The sequence below is a fragment of the Protomyctophum parallelum genome, assembly GCF_964188405.1.
Source record: "Protomyctophum parallelum genome assembly, chromosome: 6".
In the NCBI taxonomy this organism is placed as follows: Eukaryota; Metazoa; Chordata; class Actinopteri; order Myctophiformes; family Myctophidae; genus Protomyctophum; species Protomyctophum parallelum.
This window is the reverse complement of record NC_139701.1, coordinates 6,717,925-6,739,645: the sequence shown is the minus strand read 5'-3', so window position 1 is coordinate 6,739,645 and position 21,721 is coordinate 6,717,925. Positions and strand designations below refer to the sequence as shown.

General features: G+C 45.1%; 1 protein-coding gene across 1 annotated transcript in view; it reads left to right on the top strand.

Annotated features, from left to right (window-relative positions):
- Nucleotides 1-20,396, top strand: part of lrrc52 (leucine rich repeat containing 52) — a gene marked incomplete at its 3' end in the record, with an annotated part of 47,075 nt that extends 26,679 nt beyond the window's left edge. Inside the window, exon 2 of the mRNA XM_083767188.1 lies at nt 20,068-20,396. Coding sequence (XP_083623314.1) covers nt 20,068-20,396 — 329 coding nt within the window. The remainder of the gene's footprint in view (nt 1-20,067) is intronic.
- Nucleotides 20,397-21,721: the final 1,325 nt, after the last annotated feature.

The following is a 21,721-nucleotide window of genomic DNA, read 5'->3' as shown; positions in this document are numbered from 1 at the left end:
ACTATTTTTTCAGCTTGCAACCAAGTGTAAAATCAGGCGTTACGAGTCGACGCCATCAAGGCTTGCCAACATAATTTTTTGTCGACTAAATATTGACTAATATCACTGCGTCTGGAACTTCGGTATGGAAGATTTATTTCCAAATGGCGGGTACAAACAGATTCCAATGTCACAGCAACACCGTCTCACTTTGGATAGTGGGCTCTGATTGGTCACCCACATCTCTGGGGTGAGCAAATGTAATTCAAACTGAGGAGTGCCAGACCAATCTCCCCATGCAGGGATTTAGTTTTTCCTGTGGCAGATTCGTCTGGTTTCCACATTGTTTGAATTACATTGAATAGAAAGAGAGTGACAGCTAGAGTGAGAGAGGAAAGTGATAGAGGATGGAGAGAGAGAAAGCAGGTTCACGAAAGAGTCAGGGATTGAGTTTCGGTCCCAGAGACTCTCAGTGTGGGTCTTGAGCTTGGAAGTCATCCAGTTGATGATGATGTGACACAGTAGTCCAGGGGTCCTCAACTAGAAATGATGAAGGTCCACAATTCTTTTTTGAATAAGACCGAGGTCCGGTCCCATGCGCGGCGTCCATCGGAGAGCGGGGCTCTATGCCCGTTTAGTATGGTCAAGCCAAACTTATACAAATCAGATCCCCTTCCACCCAACCAATAATGGGGTGCAGAGTGCAGGCCCGGAGTGGAACTCCAAATCAGGCGCATAGCGCGCGCCAGAATTTTGGAGGCCCTTGGGGGACATTTTGGGGGCCTTTGCAGCAATTTCACATGAGAAATGTACCATCTGATGTTATTTATATTATTAACTTAATTCTTTTTTTTTTTTTTTTTTTTTGGTGGTCCGCAAAGAGGTGGTCGGACCGCGGTCCGCCAGTTGAGTACCCCTGCAGTAGTCTATCAGACTGCCTACTGATGGAGCAACTCTTCTCTGTTTACCTCCCTCTCTCTGTTTACCTCTCTCTCTCTGTTTACCTCCCTCTCTCTGTTTACCTCCCTCTCTCTGTTTATCTCTCTGTTTACCTCCCTCTCTCTGTTTACCTCCCTCTCTCTGTTTACCTCCCTCTCTCTGTTTATCTCTCTGTTTACCTCCCTCTCTCTGTTTACCTCCCTCTCTCTGTTTACCTCCCTCTCTCTGTTTACCTCCCTCTATATGTTTACCTTCCACTCTCTGTTTACCTCCCTCTCTCTGTTTACCTCCCTCTCTCTGTTTACCTCCCTCTCTCTGTTTACGTCTCTCTCTCTGTTTACCTCCCTCTCTCTGTTTACCTCTCTCTCTGTTTACCTCCCTCTCTCTGTTTACGTCCCTCTCTCTGTTTACCTCCATCTCTTTGTTTACCTCCCTCTCTCTGTTTACCTCTCTCTCTGTTTACCTCCCTCTCTCTGTTTACCTCCCTCTCTCTGTTTACCTCCCTCTCTCTGTTTACCTCTCTGTTTACCTCTCTCTCTGTTTACCTCTCTCTCTGTTTACCTCTCTCTGTTTACCTCCCTCTCTCTGTTTACCTCTCTCTCTGTTTACCTCCCTCTCTCTGTTTACCTCCCTCTCTCTGTTTACCTCTCTCTCTGTTTACTTCCCTCTCTCTGTTTACCTCCCTCTCTCTGTTTACCTCTCTCTCTGTTTACTCCAAATCAGGCGCATAGCGCGCGCCAGAATTTTGTTTACCTCTCTCTCTCTCTCTCTCTCTCTCTCTCTCTCTCTCTCTCTCTCTCTGTGTTTACCTCCCTCTCTCTGTTTACCTCTCTCTCTCTCTGTTTACCTCCCTCTCTCTGTTTACCTCCCTCTCTCTGTTTACCTCCATCTCTCTGTTTACCTCCCTCTCTCTGTTTACCTCCCTCTCTCTGTTTACGTCTCTCTCTCTGTTTACCTCCCTCTCTCTGTTTACGTACCTATCTCTGTTTACCTCTCTCTCTCTCTCTCTCTCTCTCTCTCTCTCTCTCTCTCTCTGTGTTTACCTCCCTCTCTCTGTTTACCTCTCTCTCTCTCTCTGTTTACCTCCCTCTCTCTGTTTACCTCCCTCTCTCTGTTTACCTCCCTCTCTCTGTTTACCTCCATCTCTTTGTTTACCTCCATCTCTTTGTTTACCTCGATCTCTTTGTTTACCTCCCTCTCTCTGTTTACTTCCCTCTCTCTGTTTACCTCCCTCTCTCTGTTTACCTCCCTCTATCTGTTTACCTCCCTCTATCTGTTTACCTCCCTCTCTCTGTTTACCTCCCTCTCTCTGTTTACCTCCCTCTCTTTGTTTACCTCCCTCTATCTGTTTACCTCTCTCTATCTGTTTACCTCTCTCTCTCTCTCTGTTTACCTCCCTCTCTCTCTGTTTACCTCCCTCTCTCTGTTTACCTCCCTCTCTCTGTTTACCTCCATCTCTTTGTTTACCTCCCTCTCTCTCTGTTTACCTCCCTCTCTCTGTTTACCTCCCTCTCTCTGTTTACCTCCCTCTCTCTGTTTACCTCCCTCTCTCTGTTTACCTCCCTCTCTCTGTTTACCTCCCTCTCTCTGTTTACCTCCATCTCTTTGTTTACCTCCCTCTCTCTCTGTTTACCTCCCTCTCTCTGTTTACCTCCCTCTCTCTGTTTACCTCCCTCTCTCTGTTTACCTCCCTCTCTCTGTTTACCTCCCTCTCTCTGTTTACCTCCCTCTCTCTGTTTACCTCCCTCTCTCTGTTTACCTCCCTCTCTCTGTTTACCTCCCTCTCTCTGTTTACCTCCCTCTATATGTTTACCTCCCTCTCTCTGTTTACGTCCCTCTCTCTGTTTACCTCCATCTCTTTGTTTACCTCCATCTCTTTGTTTACCTCCATCTCTTTGTTTACCTCGATCTCTCTGTTTACCTCTCTCTATCTGTTTACATCTCTCTATCTGTTTACCTCTCTCTCTCTCTCTCTCTGTTTACCTCTCTCTCTCTGTTTACCTCCCTCTCTGTTTACCTCCCTCTCTCTATTTACGTCTCTCTCTCTCTCTCTCTCTGTTTACCTCCCTCTCTCTGTTTACGTCTCTCTCTCTCTCTGTTTACCTCCCTCTCTCTGTTTACGTCTCTCTCTCTCTGTTTACCTCCCTCTCTCTGTTTACGTCTCTCTCTCTCTCTGTTTACCTCCCTCTCTGTTTACCTCCCTCTCTCTGTTTACCTCCCTCTCTCTGTTTACCTCCCTCTCTCTGTTTACCTCCCTCTCTCCTCTCTCTGTTTACCTCCCTCTCTCTGTTTACCTCCCTCTCTCTGTTTACCTCCCTCTCTCTGTTTACCTCTCTCTGTTTACCTCCCTCTCTCTGTTTACCTCTCTCTCTGTTTACCTCCCTCTCTCTGTTTACCTCCATCTCTCTGTTTACCTCCCTCTCTCTGTTTACCTCCCTCTCTCTGTTTACCTCCCTCTCTCTGTTTACCTCTCTCTCTGTTTACCTCCCTCTCTCTGTTTACCTCCCTCTCTCTGTTTACCTCCCTCTCTCTGTTTACCTCTCTCTCTCTCTCTGTTTACCTCCCTCTCTGTTTACCTCCCTCTCTCTGTTTACCTCCCTCTCTCTGTTTACCTCCCTCTCTCTGTTTACCTCCCTCTCTCCTCTCTCTGTTTACCTCCCTCTCTCTGTTTACCTCCCTCTCTCTGTTTACCTCCCTCTCTCTGTTTACCTCTCTCTGTTTACCTCCCTCTCTCTGTTTACCTCTCTCTCTGTTTACCTCCCTCTCTCTGTTTACCTACATCTCTCTGTTTACCTCCCTCTCTCTGTTTACCTCCCTCTCTCTGTTTACCTCTCTCTCTGTTTACCTCCCTCTCTCTGTTTACCTCCATCTCTCTGTTTACCTCCCTCTCTCTGTTTACCTCCCTCTCTCTGTTTACCTCTCTCTCTGTTTACCTCCCTCTCTCTGTTTACCTCCCTCTCTCTGTTTACCTCCCTCTCTCTGTTTACCTCCCTCTCTCTGTTTACCTCCATCTCTCTGTTTACCTCCCTCTCTCTGTTTACCTCCCTCTCTCTGTTTACCTCTCTCTCTGTTTACCTCCCTCTCTCTGTTTACCTCCCTCTCTCTGTTTACCTCCCTCTCTGTTTACCTCCCTCTCTGTTTACCTCCCTCTCTCTGTTTACCTCCCTCTCTGTTTACCTCTCTCTCTGTTTACCTCCGTCTCTCTGTTTACCTCCGTCTCTCTGTTTACCTCCCTCTCTCTGTTTACCTCTCTCTCTGTTTACCTCCCTCTCTCTGTTTACCTCCCTCTCTGTTTACCTCCCTCTCTCTGTTTACCTCCCTCTATATGTTTACCTCCCTCTATATGTTTACCTCCCTCTCTCTGTTTACCTCCCTCTCTCTGTTTACCTCCCTCTATATGTTTACCTCCCTCTCTCTGTTTACCTCCCTCTCTGTTTACCTCCCTCTCTCTGTTTACCTCCCTCTATATGTTTACCTCCCTCTCTCTGTTTACGTCCCTCTCTCTGTTTACCTCCATCTCTTTGTTTACCTCCCTCTCTCTGTTTACCTCCCTCTCTCTGTTTACCTCTCTCTCTGTTTACCTCCCTCTCTCTGTTTACCTCCCTCTCTGTGTTTACCTCTCTCTCTCTCTCTCTCTCTCTCTGTTTACCTCCCTCTCTCTGTTTACCTCCATCTCTTTGTTTACCTCCCTCTATCTGTTTACCTCCCCCTCTCTGTTTACCTCCCTCTCTCTGTTTACCTCCATCTCTTCGTTTACCTCCCTCTCTCTGTTTACCTCCCTCTCTCTGTTTACCTCCCTCTCTCTGTTTACCTCCCTCTCTCTGTTTACCTCCCTCTCTCTGTTTACCTCCCTCTCTCTGTTTACCTCCCTCTCTCTGTTTATCTCCCTCTCTCTGTTTACCTCTCTCTCTGTTTACCTCCCTCTCTCTGTTTACCTCCCTCTCTCTGTTTACCTCCCTCTCTCTGTTTACCTCCCTCTCTCTGTTTACCTCCATCTCTCTGTTTACCTCCCTCTCTCTGTTTACCTCTCTCTCTCTGTTTACCTCTCTCTCTCTCTCTGTTTACCTCCATCTCTCTGTTTACCTCCCTCTCTCTGTTTACCTCCCTCTCTCTGTTTACCTCCCTCTCTCTGTTTACCTCTCTCTCTCTGTGTGTGTTTACCTCTCTCACTCTCTCTCTCTCTCTCTCTGTTTACCTCCCTCTCTCTGTTTACCTCCATCTCTTTGTTTACCTCCCTCTATCTGTTTACCTCCCTCTCTCTGTTTACCTCCCTCTCTCTGTTTACCTCCCTCTCTCTGTTTACCTCCATCTCTCTGTTTACCTCCCTCTCTCTGTTTACCTCTCTCTCTCTCTCTCTCTCTCTCTCTCTCTCTCTCTCTCTCTCTCTCTCTCTCTCTCTCTGTTTACCTCCCTCTCTCTGTTTACCTCCCTCTCTCTGTTTACGTCTCTCTCTCTGTTTACCTCTCTCTCTCTCTCTCTCTCTCTCTCTCTCTCTCTCTCTCTCTCTCTGTTTACCTCCCTCTCTCTGTTTACCTCTCTCTCTCTCTCTGTTTACCTCCCTCTCTCTGTTTACCTCCCTCTCTCTGTTTACCTCCCTCTGTTTACCTCCATCTCTTCGTTTACCTCCCTCTCTCTGTTTACCTCCCTCTCTCTGTTTACCTCTCTCTGTTTACCTCCATCTCTTTGTTTACCTCCCTCTCTCTGTTTACCTCCCTCTCTCTGTTTACCTCCCTCTCTCTGTTTACCTCCCTCTCTCTGTTTACCTCTCTCTCTCTGTTTACCTCCCTCTCTCTGTTTACCTCCCTCTCTCTGTTTACCTCCCTCTCTCTGTTTACCTCTCTCTGTTTACCTCCATCTCTTTGTTTACCTCCCTCTCTCTGTTTACCTCCCTCTCTCTGTTTACCTCTCTCTCTCTCTGTTTACCTCCCTCTCTCTGTTCACCTCCCTCTCTCTGTTTACCTCCCTCTCTCTGTTTACCTCTCTCTCTCTGTTTACCTCCCTCTCTCTGTTTACCTCCCTCTCTCTGTTTACCTCCCTCTCTCTGTTTACCTCCCTCTCTCTGTTCACCTCTCTCTCTCTGTTTACCTCCCTCTCTCTGTTTACCTCCCTCTCTCTGTTTACCTCCCTCTCTCTGTTTACCTCCATCTCTTTGTTTACCTCTCTCTCTTTGTTTACCTCCCTCTCTCTGTTTACCTCCCTCTCTCTGTTTACCTCCCTCTCTCTGTTTACCTCTCTCTCTCTCTGTTTACCTCTCTCTCTGTTTACCTCCCTCTCTCTCTGTTTACCTCCCTCTCTCCATTTAACTGCCCCATGCACCCTCTCTCTCTCCTTCTCCCCCCTCTCTCTGCATCTCACTTACACTTTCATAGGCCTATTACTTTTTGAATGGGGCAGCCACTCCAATGCACAGCAATGTGTTTTCATATGCTCGGTCTGTCTGTCCGTCCGAGCATGGAAATAGAGTTTGTTGAACACCAAGTGTCACTGTTGCGCAGCCTAACACACACACACACACACACACACACACACACACACACACACACACACACACACACACACACACACACACAGTCAGTACAGTACAGTACAGTACAGTACAGTACAGTACAGTACAGTACAGTACAGTACAGTACAGTACAGTACAGTACAGTACAGTACAGCACCACTCAGTTCAGACGGGTCTGATTTTCTCTTCTACTTGCCCCTCTGTCTATGACTTTCTATCCCTTTGTCTGTCTGTCTGCCTGTCTGTCTGTCTGTCTGTCTGTCTGTCTGTCTGTCTGTCTGTCTCACACATGCAGTATGCACATGCGCTATGAATTGCTTACGTGTACCTTTGTGTCTTATAGGCCAACATGCAAATTGGACCTTCCAGGAAAGCACACCACTCCTAATTAGTTAATACCATGACTCTGCTTTCCTTGATTCTGTTCTTCCACTCTGTTGTCTGCTCTGTGTTCTGTTTGACTCTGCACTGCAGAGGAAGAACAGAGCAGAGCAGACTGCAAACATTAAAGCATAATAAGAACAGATAACATAAGAACATAATAAGAGCAGAGCAGACTGCAAACATTAAAGCATAATAGTGGCACTAGAGGAAAGGCCACTGGGTCACACAGATCATAAAGGCGCACTGCAAACTCTATATGGCAATACAGCCATGGTGTTTCTGACGTATGTTGTTTGGTAGGTGGTGGACCGCTAAATAGACTGACATTATGATCAACCAATGGGGTCAGCGTTTGAATCCATTGGATTGGGGCTAATATCTAATATGTGTACTGTGTACTGTCACTCATGTGTACATTCACTGTGAATACATGTGCTTTGTTTCTTCAGTTTTTATTTTCCTGCTGCGTAAACATGCAATTTAATGATGTCTGTTACAGTAACTTTCAATGAGCATTTACCCAAAATTTATCACATAGATTAAACAAATCATGGAGAAAGAAATTGACAGCTTAACCCAAAATCCGCTATTAGTGTTGATCTACGTCAATTAAAAGAAATTATTTAATGCTGCACTTAACGCCATTGCCGTAGATCAATGGCAATTGTGCTTTTATAGCGCTTTCGATTGATCAAGTCATAATACTATACTCACGTTAGCATCGGGTTGCTAGCTGTTGTTGTCACAACACTGGGTCGCGCCATCTTGGCTCGCCGTCACCATAAACACCCATTCTATCTGTATCTCCTATTCCTTGTCCCAGGTGGCATTTTTGGTCAAAACAAGGTTTATTCCACGGCAGGGAGCCGACGCTGTGATGCATTCCACTGCACTCGGTTAGGTCCGTTTGATACACAGGATGTGACTACGCATCGTCCAACCTCCTAAAATACCATCACGACCGGAAGTCTGGAAATGTGGCTTTTCTAATAAGAGCTGGAACAGGAACAGGAAACAGGCCGGCTCGCTGGAAACGGCGCATAGTTTTGGTGCGTACCATGAGTCAGCAGACCATCTCTCAATATTTAAGGAACATCATTTTGGATTTCATGAATATTACAACATAATCCATTTAAATAAATAAATGATGAATAATTTATAATGAAATAAAGATTGGCTTCAATGTCCCAGTTTAAAATCTTTTTAGTTCTTCTCTCATCAGGCATGCTACAGTAATCTCACCTTAGGTCTGATATACAGGCATCCCTCCCATATCTCTGCTAATAGCCAAAACTGGCATAAGCTTACGGACTCCAAGAAGAAGAAATTATGGAATAAAAGTCACAGAAAAAGATGGACAGACATTGACCCAGAGAATGTCAAGGACGTTCTCAGCGTGAGTGATAGAATGAGTGAGAAAACAGACAGAGAGCGACAGACAAACCGGGTGAAAAGAGAGGTAAACAGAGGTCGAGTGGGGGTATTTCGGGTACTGGCACAGTAACCTTTTACATTTTTCCAGCAAATAATTCTCAATGGAGCTATAATTTGGAGTGACATTACAATGAAAACGGGAGGGCAAACTATTTTCTGTTGCTTGTGGCTGCAGGGAACAGCTTTGATCAATGATCACTAAACACTGTCTCAAATGTCCCAGAACTACAAGAAAGATGTATTTGGAATACTGAATCTCAGTGGTGTTTTCCTACAAGCTGGGGGCTTAGTGAAGAGGCCATTGTAAAAAAAAAAAAAACACACATTTTTGAGGAGCGCTAGCCCCTCCTATTAATGTTTGTCTTTAGTTCAAAGTTTGTTTTGTAAACGCATTGACAATGAAGGGAAGATTTACGTCATATTGTTTACGTCATATTGGGCTCCAATTTCGTCTCCGCCTTTACCCGCAGCGCTGCCCGAAAATTACGAATATAGGAGCTTTCTCTGTCCCTTAATGGTATTTTCGTCCCGCATCACCCGCTATATTTTTTACACCGGTATTTGCGCCTAGAGCTGTGGTCATGGGCGTGTTGGCACGCTTTCCCCTAAATTGCTATTTTGGTCACATACATTTGGGAAGTCGATAGTGGAGATTAAAACTAAAGCACCCGTAAGCCGTGCCAAATTTGGTGGAGATGTCTGCAGGCACAGAGTAGGCTGCCTCATCTCTCCTTATTCTCCTATCTCTTTGTAATGTTCCTATAATAGATAGACCGATTGCCGATGTTTTGACATTATTGACAAATATGTTGTCAAAACGTTTCCAAATCAATTTGAAAAACATTTCAAAATATATACAAATAAAAATAGATAATGTTTTGATGGATAAATGCAGATGTAATCATATATATCGTAACTGTCTATATATTAAAGCCACGTCACACACAGCATTTCCTGTCGTATCGATATGGTACTATATGTATACGATACTGTTATCGGGCAGCATGGAATACGATACCATTATTGCGCTATCGATTAATTGAACCCTGTTGATTTTTGTCAGGATTGTACACCAACGCACTCCCCATGCATGCACACATATCGTTGCTGTCAGGCAGAAATATAGTATCTCCGTATTTCATTTTCTCTTCAAATATTGCCTTACTTCATACAAGGTTGTCGCACAAACATAGTGAAAATAGCTGCTGAACAGCTATTTCACAGCACTCCACGACGCAACCTGTTGTTGTCAGCATGCTGTCAACGGGTAAATGGTTTCCACCAACATTCATCACGACACACGGTCAAATAGTAAATAAAGACACCTGGCCCGAGGTGGTCTCTCTTTGGCAGAGTAATAACCAGGCTGTCACCGATAACAGGATGAGGCAAGTATAAAGGGACACATGTGTGAGCTGATGTGCCCCGCAGTGAGCATGCAGAAGATAAATAGAAGAAAGAAGGAGAGCAAAAAGTGTGTGAGAGAGATGCAGTTAAGACCTACGATCTAAAAAATATTTAATGAAAAGGTTAAAACACTGGTTGAAGTCAGGTCAGAGATGGGAACACTAATAAGTTAAGCACATTTTAAAATGTTGGATGTCATTTGGGAATGTTTTGTACATTAGATTAGAGTTTCATGCATGTATTTTTTGCATTTAACGATAGTTTTTTGTAGGCCTAACCAGGGACTGGGGTCGCAAATTAGCCTCGGCTATACACCCCATATACAACGCAACGGTTTCATGTTTTATAACTTGATACATTGTTTTTGAGCGGTGCCTCGATCCGCTCCATTACAGAGCTATGTCCGTCCGTATGTATGTCCCTGTGTCTGTATGTCCGAGCACGGAAAGCTGCAACACCTGAAGTGGCCACTACAGCACAGCACAGAGTAAGGTGTCACAGAGTACACTACAGTCCCTAATTTTTTTTAAATAAAGGTATAAATAAAATAAACTATATCAGAGGTAATAGGAGGACAGATTTGACCTGCACACTGCCACCTGCTGGTTCAAGAGAATTAGTTATTCAGGAGCAACGTTTCAGTCGTGAGATATTCCTCAGGCTTAGTCTATAGCCTATCAGTGGTGTAAGTGTACCACCTGTGTGTATAATGGATTTACGACCACCAACGTATAAGGTATTAATCCTGGACTAGTAATCAGAAAGGTTCGGCTACGGGAGAAAATTTGACACAGGGACAGACACACATTGCTACGAAATGGAGCGGTTAGGCACCGCTCAATTATAAATTACTTAACTATTTATTTACCACACACACACACACACACACACACACATGTCGCACGCATGCACGCACGCACGCACACATACCGACCTCTTGTCCCCAGATTAAGGGAGAATTAGGAACAGTGCATAAGTAGTGTATCTGCAGGATGTGTTTACCTTGTGTTGCCCTTAATTTATCCTTGATCCACGCGGGTTTAGAGTGGATCCCTGGGGAGTTAATTCATCCTGGGATCATCTCTAACCAGTGAATGACTTGCATTGCATAGTAATCTTAGCAGCAAACACGGTAAGCCCCTCCGCAATCGCTAATCACCATAATGATTTGCATTACGATTCCTGCTAACTCAATAACATAAGACCCATGGCCTTCTCGCCCGTTATTTCTGCCTGCAGGACAAGGATACTAAATTCACATTCATACACACCCGTCCACCTGCCTAAACACACACACACACACACACACACACACACACACACACACACACACACACCAATGTGTGGATGAACATTCCGTACACTCACATACTGTGACATACACAAGAAACCACTTTGTATCAGATTCACTGTATGGTAACCTCACAGGAAACACACACACACACACACACACACACACACACACACTCTAATTGCAAAATCCATGCACCGTTGAAGATGCATGTCCTTAAATAGTCCAACATGAAGACAGTGAACTAAAAGCAGACTGGCGTCCGAATGCTGAGAGCCGATTATGAGCCTTAACAAGTATGTAAAATTAATCTAATCACAGGCCTAATCTGTCCTGGGGTCAGGATGGGGTTAGCTTCAGGGAGCTACCAGAATAAAATGTGTAAGGACTTTGTGGAATGGCTCCACTTTAGTTGCATAACAAACAGTACAAGCAGGTTGGCCTGGAGGGGTTTGAATCACTGTCCTGTAACCGGCGGGGTCCCAGCTCCTGTCCTACGTGTAGGTACTACATAGTCAAATCCCCACGATTCAGTTAACCCAGAGTGTACAAATGTCACCCAAAGGATGTCCGTTTGGTTACATTTGTACACTCTCTGAGTTATAAATGGATAAATGTACACGGAGGATTTCCCTGTGTACTATGTGCCCTTTGTGTCCTCAAACTATACCTAACCAGCTCACCCATTGTGTGTCACTATGGATATGCATCATGTTATAGATGACTAAAAGAAAAATGTAAATTATTGCATGTAATTAAGGCACGTTTGGTTGTATAACAAATGTCATACGACGAAGTGCTTTACATGAGGCATTAAAAGGTTTCAGTAAAATTATGAAAATATGAATGAATAGAATCAGAATCATATACTTTAAAATTGTTATTTTGTATTTATTTTTTTTAGCATGCAACTTGATAAGAGGCTTTCAAAGCTGTGTGTTTATTGGTAGAAAGTTTCAACAAGTTAAAACAGTTTGAATGCCATTCTTTTTCTCCATTTTCTCCCTCCCCCATCCCTCCCCCCCCACTGTTATCGTCATAATTGTTTTTCTTTAAGACAATATAAAAAAAAGCACAAGTGACTTGAAGTGAAACTTCAAGGAAGCAACGCAACACTCTTCCATGGGCTATAGACCGTAAGGCTATGAAGCAATATAGCACTGGGCAGCGGATAAGGGATCTCTTAAAGGCAATGGCACATGGACTGGTGATTGGCTTAATTATTGATTATTAATTAACGCCCAAACCACACCTATGCATAATATAACGGGTAACGGAGGTGTTTTAGGGATTCAGACAGGTAACCAAAATACCAACTTTAGTGGGGGAACACCCCTTCCCCACTGCTAAATCCCAAAACAGTGTATTTAGAAAGATCGGACGAAAATGGAGCCCATAGTGTCATGCCTATTGCAGTATTATGATATTATTCAGAGAGACCCGGTCCTGGTGTGATCAGTCAGCCATCTTTATTATAGAACTACCTGCCTCCCTGCAGGGGGTAGTCTTATCTCTTATCACAACACCGGCCGTATCAGGCTTGTTAATGGTTTTGTCTGAGTCATATAGTGTCATGTCTGTATGGCCAAATCAGCTAACAACACAAACATTAAATGCCATTGACAACGAATGGAGAATGGAGAGGCCTTTTTTGGTCCGACCGACTCACCACTGCACCCCCTGTGGTGGTGTGCATCACGTGTGTCGAATTTGAAGTCGGTGGGGTGAACGGTCCTCGAGTTACGTGGATTACACACAGACAGACAGAGACTTGGTGCATTTATAGATGTGTCTGAGCAAATCGGCATGATGATGTACGATGATAAGAGCGAGCAAATGGACTATATTTTCGTCCTACACAAAGATTACATTCCCATTGACAATGAATGGAGAATTTACGTCATGTGTGTTGTGCGATGATAAGAGCGACCCTCACTTCACACAGGTGTGATTTTTAAAGAAAAAAATACCATGATATATATTTTTACATTCCTATTATATCATCATGGCCCACAGGTTGAGAATCACTGCAGTAACATAGCCTATGTGTCGCTCTCATTGTAGTATAGGCCTACTGGGTGTCCTTCCTTGAGGACAGCACTAGCAAAGGACTCTGGGAAATAATAGATCCTATCAGGACATTGTCTAATTTCTTGCCCCGCCATCACTCATTTCCTCATTAAGACCCCTTTCTTTATTGGTAGATGATTGCAGTTTAATTAACATTGTTATATGCATGCATCCATCAGCAGAGAAGCCAGCCACTCACCGCTAGATACCAAGAAATCTCATTGTCTTTGTTCGTTCCCATTTGTCACCACCTCCACCTCTATTTTACATTCATCTGCCTCATTGCTTAACCACTTTGACTTAAACCCCAGCATGCCTATTCTGGAAGGAACAATCGCCAAAAAAAGCTGATCTACAAGCTCACAACACATCGCAACACAGTCTTATAGATAGCTAATTTTGGCGTACGAAAATGCTGTCCTGGTTACTGGTTGTAACTTCGGTCCGTTTGACTAAGAATATAGGGATTTAAGTGGTTAAATTCTGTCCTTAATTGTCTCTCTCTCTCTCTCACTCTTTTGACCATCTCGCTCACGTCATGCACAGCTTCTAAACACACCCTTTCTTCTTTTCTTTTTTGATATGGCCAGCGGCAAATATGCATGCCGGTACTCAGGGCTGGACTGGCCATAGGACGTACCGGGCATATTCCCGGTGGGCCACGACCGTAGGGGGCTGCCATGAAAGAAAAGCAGATAAAAAGGGCCAATAGGCGGCAGGCCACCAGGAAAGGTCTGGGCGTGCGAATACAAGAAGACTCACCCCGTTTCTGTTTTCCTCCCAGAATTTTCCCCAGTGAGGGGTTGGTGGGAGAGGCTGGACAGCAGACGGCTGGATTTTGAATTTCTCTAACTATACACTTTCATGACAGCAGAACAGCCTAAGTACAAATATAATTTATGAAAAGCTACTACAGTGAAGTCTGTTCACAGAAGTTGTTGTAGGATATGTGGGGATTATCTGACGAGGTACCATTTGAGGGGGCAAAACCTTACATATACTAAATAATACTAAATTGTTTATAGGGTCAATATAAGTAATATAATATAGCCTTTCCACAGGAGTATCTTTTTATATTTTTCCAAAAAGAATACAAACAGCCAATAGCATATTACAAAGTGATCCCCCTCACTGGGGAAAATTCCGGGAGGAAAAACGGGCACGCACCGGGGTGAGTCTTCTTGTTACCGGGCGTGCTGCCATTCTGCCAGTGCCATTATGATAATTTCACTCTACCTGTACCAGTGAGTGACAAATAAACCCTCTTCTATCTTGAATCCTTTTGCCAGCATCATTCTTGTGAGAGCAACAAAGGGTTGGTTTGTATCATTTATGTCGTTCTGTAAAAGTGGTGGTATTAGGGCTGTTTGTTTGTGTGTGCCTCAACGGGGCGGGCGGTATAGTTTATGCTATCTGCACTAGGGTTGGGATTCGTTAGGATTTTAACGGTTCCGGATCCTTCCCGGATCCCTCTTAACGGTTCCGGTTCCTAACGGTTCCCTTAACGGATCCTAATATAATTTTTTCCCCTTTTTTTCTGACATAAATGATGCTTATATTATACCTAACCTAACCAAGTACATAATAAAGACAAATTAATTAATGAAATTATTGAAAATGCACTTTACAAGTATGAGGTGGCACTATTATTTAAACTTCACCACCACCACCACCAGCTAGCCACCACAACAATATCATTTTTACTCTATATATTGCAATTTGCTGTATATTAAATACAGTACACATTGCAATAATGATATTGTTGTGGTGACAAATGTTGTCTTTAATGTTCAGATTAATTTAATATGAAGGACCCCTTACCCTAATGGAAACAAATAGTGCTTTCTTGGAATAAAAAAATCCTTTTAGCAGACCTTGTATTGAACTGTAGGCTACGTTCCTGTGCTTTTTTCTGCAAACTGTTTATAAAGTAGGCTAATCAATCTATGGAGGTATATGCACCTAAACGCTGGGCTCTCAACAGTCACGCGATTAATTTAAAGCCAAATCAAAAGCAGTTGAGTTGCTTATAAGTTGTAAAAAATAAGTGCAGAAAATTGATTTGGCATGATTCATAAAATATCAGACAGAAAGACGTCGAGACATTGGCGTTCTAAATTAACACCATTAACAGTTGTACAATACACCTAATGAAAAGCTCTGTAGACATTAGTAGTTTTTATTTTCTATTACGTTACTAGCCTGGGGAAAGTGAACCAGCCTTGCATCATCCTCATCCCCCGCCGGCTGTGGTGGAGCTGCGGGGAGTGTGAGCTTTCCGCATGGCTCTCAAACGCGATTTGCCTAGATTATTCTCGTGAGTTGTGGACTCGTGTAGGCGTATTGATTTTGAGTTGTTTCATCAATGTGGACGTGCAACTGGTACAAGTTGCAACAACCTTTGCAGGGAACTATAGCATAACATTTATTCCACTTTGCGTGCTCAGCCTCAGAGTCATTTCCCTCTCTGTTAACCACACTTTGAAGATCTCTTCGACATCACTCGCTCCGTGGCGGTGAGCGGTCGCTGAATGCACAGAACAGTGGGCGTATCCTCCCCGACCCCACACACTCCTTTAGGTGGGGTGACGTCACCTCAGGCTCTGCTTGCATGCATGCACATTGCACAGACACAGCGGAGCTAAATGACGACTGATGAGAACCGTTTGGGGAACCGTTAATAAAAATACGATGGAACCGGCTCCGGATCCGCAATGTCGGAACCGGGTCTGAAATGGACCCGGTTCCGAATCCCAACCCTAATCTGCACGCTGGTTGTGGTGGGCTGGTCTGGGCCAAATTCGCACGAAAATGGGTTAGGGTTAAAAAATCACACCCGAGTGAAGTAAGTGGTGCAACTCCGTGTGGGGGTCCCCGACCCACAGGAACGCACCCAGGGTGCTGGCCCGATTCCGGCGAGCCGCCCCGCGTCCGAAACGGTTGAGAAATGACAGAGTTACCGTGTGCTGTACCCTGTACTGTACTGTACTGTACTGTACTGTACTGTACTGGCACACCCGAAATCACCATATATAACGTTAATATGTGTGTGTGTTTGTGTGTGTGTTAGGTTGCGCACAGGTGGTGAAAAACAACCATGCTGTTTTCGTGCTCAGACGCACCCACCCACCCAGCCAGCCAGCCACCCACCCATAGACACACATAGTCACTTAAGGAAGTGGTTGCACCACTTAAAAACTGATTTTTGTCCCAGTCCAGCCCTGCCGGTACTCCAGGAGAGAGAGGGAGCGCAGGAGCCAGGGAATTAGGAGACTGTTAATGAGAGATGGACTGATAAAGAGCAGCACTGCCCTGTCCTTCATTGTCTCTGATCAGACCAACAGATACATACAGTACAGAGCTATTGTGGAGCTACTACTTTGGTTCCTCTAATTAACATAATGTAGTGGGATAATTGTGGTGCCTGGAGCCTGAATGAACATCAGGACTGGAGGAAAGCGTGGTTCATGCATGATGCGGGACAAGCGTCATGCCATTTTTGGGCCTACTCCAACTTGAACTTCCACTCCAGAATGTATTGACAGGATAGCCCCCTCTCCCACCCACCCACACCCTCAACTCATTTTAAACAAAGAAATAGAGAGAGTTTAAAAAAAAAGAATATTGTACAATGACCTGAATCAAGGTCCGAAATCAACATAGCAGTTTAAAAGCATGAACAGGTTGTTTCGAGATGTGAATATAAGGAAGTCCTGAAGCGGCCAGGAGAGGCAACAGATCTGCCTTTTAAGGAACAATAAAATAGGGATATTGTGTATGTCTAAGTGGATCTAGTGATGTACAGTATATGGAGTGTACAAAACTGAGAGTGGGGTGGAGTCACTGGAGTGGGAGCTGTTCACCTCATTTAGTGGTGGGTGGGGCCCAATCTCATACTAATTTGGCACACCTGTGGCGGGCCTACATAGGTCCAGGTTGTAACCAAACATTTGCCACTGGCTGGAGAGGTACTGTGGGAACCACACGGCTATGTGGCAAAGTTGATCATCATTTCATCTCCACACCCCACTCTCAGCCAAAGAGTGGTGTGTTTCGTACATGGGGACTGTTTCACAATGAGGACAGTTAAAGTGAACACATTTAAAAAGGAGTACCAGTCAACTAAGTTGTGATACAGTGAGAACAGTGGTGTTCTGTATGGAAACCTTAGTACAAATCTACATAGGGAATTAAGTAGCCTAATACAGGCTTGAGATGAGTATCTGTGGTGTACTGGTGTTCATATCAGCATAAGTAAGATCAATGTGAGGCTTAAAGGAAAGATCAATCAATCAGTCTGAGGTATTTAAATGAGTCCACCTTCATCAGATAAGAACCACCTTCAAATTTTATAAATAGAACAGAATAACTTGCACCATATTGTGAGTCACCATGCCACAGGACTTAATTTTATTTAATACAAGTTTTAAGTCAGATATTGACTTTTTTCTTTTTTTTCCCCTTTTTTTTAAATGTTTTATCCCACAATTTTGTAACCCATTTTTTCCTGTAATCCTGGGCGCTACACTTCCTCTGCCAACCTGGGAGGGACTGACCTCATGCTTCCTTCTATGCATGAGGAGTCCAAGCTGCTTCTTTTCACCTGACAGGGGAGAGTTTCCCCTGGCCGGACGTAGCGTGTGGAAGGAACACGTTATTCCGACCAGTTCCTTTCACCTCCATCAGGCGCCCCGGCTGACCAGGGGGAGGGAGGTAGTTTAGAGACCAGGATTACTACATGTTTTTGTGAGGGTACCTACCCTAGGGGACACGGGGAGAACATGCAAACTCCACACACAAAGGCCACGCCTCGGGTATGGGCACTGAGGAGGGAACATGCCCCCAGTGCCCACAGCGTCCCCAGCGGGAATCGAACCCAGGACCTTCTGTGAGGCGACAGCACTACCAACTGTGCCACCGTGATCCCCAGAAGATATTGACTTTGATGAATGTTTTGATCAGAAACACTCGATCACCTGCAACAGGGTGGACCAGTTGCCCTCAGGTTGCCCTCCTCCCCGGCCAAGTTGTTTTGGCACATCACACCGTCTCCTATCGCTGTTGTCATTGTAAAGCGTACTGTATCCTTTTCATAAATGGGGCTCACCCAGGGGCTTGGAACCGTATAACCATGACTATACAGATCCCATAGCTTATGGCAAAAATGCATTGCCAGTCCCTGAATATGCCAATGCACATGTGCAATTTTAAGATGAAATGTACAATGCACTAAGGACGAACATGCATGAGAAAGTCCACATACTGTAACAGTACAAATGTCCCCATCCGTCAATCAGTTGTTGTCAATAGCATACTGCGTGCTGCTGTGGGGTTCTTGCAGAGAATGCAGATAAAATGAATGAGACCGTTTTGCAATTAATTATTCTGTGCTTTCGACAACAACACAGGATTATATGGCGTGTGCCAAGTCTATATTGCCCAGCCTGGCTGGATCTGCTACTTTCCATGTGTTTAAATCAGAGTACAGCTCTCTCTCCCCCCCCCCCCCCCCTCTCTCTCTCTCTCTCTCTCTCTCTCAGTGTCTGGCAATTTCAGTACAATAGTCCAATCTACTGATTAATTTTTTTTGATGATGATGATGATGATGACAATGGACAGAGTTCACAAATTGGTACAAAATAATCTTCACAGTCCTTTCTTTGGAAAATCTACTTCCCTACCCCAGCAATGGCTAATGCCCATGTGCAATTTCAGCTCAATTGTTTTACACAAGGAGGAGACAATTTGGAATGGGTGAGGACAAACACCCAAACACAATTGATTGACAGAAATGTAAAAGAACAGCTTTCAAAAGTTTAATTCCCTGAAAAGTAACGGTTTTGGACACCCGACAGGTTTCCACCCGACAGTGACACTGAAATAGAAACACAACTGTACAACTATACAACAACACCCCCATCTCTGCAGTTCTTTTTTTTTCTCTCCCACATAATTTGTATGCAAACGGTGTTTTAGAAGTCAGTCTTTGTTCTGTGTCCGCTGCATGTCCGCTGGTTCATTTGTTCCCATATCATTATGGTATTCAGACGATGTTTTGTTGTCCCTTCATCTCTTTATCATCTTGTTGCTACTATAAAGTGTGATGTGTTTGCTTTGCATGTCATTATGGGCGTGCTCTGGGGCTATGATGGAGGGAGGTCACAGCTTGTCTGGTCACCTTCTTGCGTATATGCATGGCGTGCGTGCATGCATGGCGTGCGTGCATGCATGCGTGTGTGTGCGTGCGTGTTGTGTGTGTGTGTGTGTGTGTGTGTGTGTGTGTGAGCAGCATAATAATGTTGCTATGTCCTAGACACCCAAGACCTGCATTACCCAGAGTAAATCTATTGTATCTCTGGGGATCATTTATCACAAAGGTTATCACTGCATTGTTTGGTGTGTGTGTGTGTGTGTGTGTGTGTGTGTGTGTGTGTGTGTGTGTGTGTGTGTGTGTGTGTGTGTGTGTGTGTGTGTGTGTGTGTGTGTGTGTGTGTGTGTGTGTGTGTGTGCGTGTGCGTGCGCGCGTGGGTGTGCGTGTGTGTGTGTTTGTCAATATGGGTAATTTTTCATTCAAGTAATTCCTTCCCTCTCTCTTTTCTTTATCTCCACACCATGCTCTTCTATACCCCACTTCATTTTCCCTCTCCTCTCCTCTCCTCTCCTCTCCTCTCCTCTCCTCTCCTCTCCTCTCCTCTCCTCTCCTCTCCTCTCCTCTCCTCTCCTCTCCTCTCCTCTCCTCTCCTCTCCTCTCCTCTCCTCTCCTCTCCTCTCCTCTCCTCTCCTCTCCCCTCCCCTCCCCTCCCCTCCCCTCCCCTCCCCTCCTCTCCTCTCCTCTCCTCTCCTCTCCTCTCCCATCCCCTGATGTGCCTCTGCCTGCTCCGTCGCTCCTCCTCATTATCCTCCTTCAACCTCCCTTTCCTTTTCACCTTGCTCCTCCCACCTACCATTCCTCCTCTTCCTCATTCACCCCCCCACTCCCTCTTTCCTATTTCCCTCAACCCCATCTTTCTTTCTACCTCAACTCATAATCCTCCCTCTCTCCCCCTCCTCCTCCCAGACGAGGGCCAGACGGTGTGCCAGGGCCCCCCGGAGCTGGCAGGCCAGCGGCTGGCGGAGGTGGGCATGCAGCTGAGGGCCGACTGCCACCAGGGCCTGGGCTACTGGGACTACCTGTTCTTCATCGCCATCGGCTTCGTCATCTTCTCGGCGGGCACGGTGTCGGCCTGGGTGATGGGCGTGCTCATGGTGCTGTACGAGCGCTACAGCAAGCGCAAGGAGGACGAGGTGGACAGCGACGACGAGGACGACGGCATGATGGGCAGCGGGTGCGGCGGGATGGGGAACCAGGGGAACGGGGACCTGAACAAGCCCAGCATGCAAGTCTGACGGACAGACAGATTGGACCCCTCCAGGATGGGTGGACGGGGAAGGACACTCACTGAGACGGAAAGGCGCTGCAGTGTGACACTTTGGTCCGACTGCATCTCCATGCTTCGGGAGTTAAGCTTGGGGTTATAGTTAGTTGTAGGCAGGTCAGTGTCACACGGCAGCGCCGTGCAGCTAAGTATAAATCAAGCGTTAGAAACTGAAGCGGTGCACTCCTCCTCGACATAACGGACAGAAGGATGGACTGATATGTGTGTCTGCTGAGAGTGTGTGTGTGTGTGTGTGTGTGTGTGTGAAGAGAGATGGACATATGCAAAGAGAGAGCAGAGACAGCAATAAGGAGGAAATTGCCTTCACTTCAGGACTACAGAATGACCTCTAAGATTATTGAAAGCAATAACATGCCCAGTCAACACACGTATGCACGCACACACGCACGCACACACACACGCACGCACACACGCACACACACACACACACGCACGCACGCACGCACACACACACACACACACACACAGAAGCACATGCAACGTCCAAGAAAGGTTCAGGGGTCACAGAGAGAGTGATGCCTTATCTATGACATTAAAAGGGAATACCAGTAAATTGCGAGAGTTCACATCTGATTTCACAGAGACAATAGTAATGTGTGGATCTTTCACTGTTATCTCTACTCTTCAGAAAATGTATTTATTTATGATATAGTTTTATGCCTCAAGAAAAGCACCTGGATCATTTCCTCACCATAATAAGTCATGGATTGTAAAATATGCAGCGTTATATCTTGTCACTTGAGGCAAAAATAAATAAAGTTTGTTTCATAATATTCCTTTTTAACTGAACAACTCAACGTTGTGCATTTTGATGACGTCAGAGAAAGGCCAATACATGCTCCCTCCGACGTCGAAACACACTTTCCCAATTCTAGTCATCTGGAGGTGCAGCAGTTGGTCTAGTCGGGAGAGTCATGCAGGGCATCTGGAGGTGCAGCAGTTGGTCTAGTCGGGAGAGTCATGCAGGGCATCTGGAGGTGCACGGGGTCGGAGAAAAAGGCCTGAGCAGTGGTGGAAAGTGACTTACTTGTACTCAAGTACTGTATTTAAGTACTGTATTTTTCGTTAATGGAGTATTTACAAATGTCAGTACTTTTACTTCTACTCCACTACATCTCAGAGGCAAATATTATGATTTTTACTACATTACCATCATTTGAAAACATACATTAGCCACTTCAGCTCCATATATACTTATAGGCTATTTGAAAGTAGCCGATCTATATAGGCTCACAGATCTACAAGCTCGCCTATTTTCAAAAGATGCATTTGTAG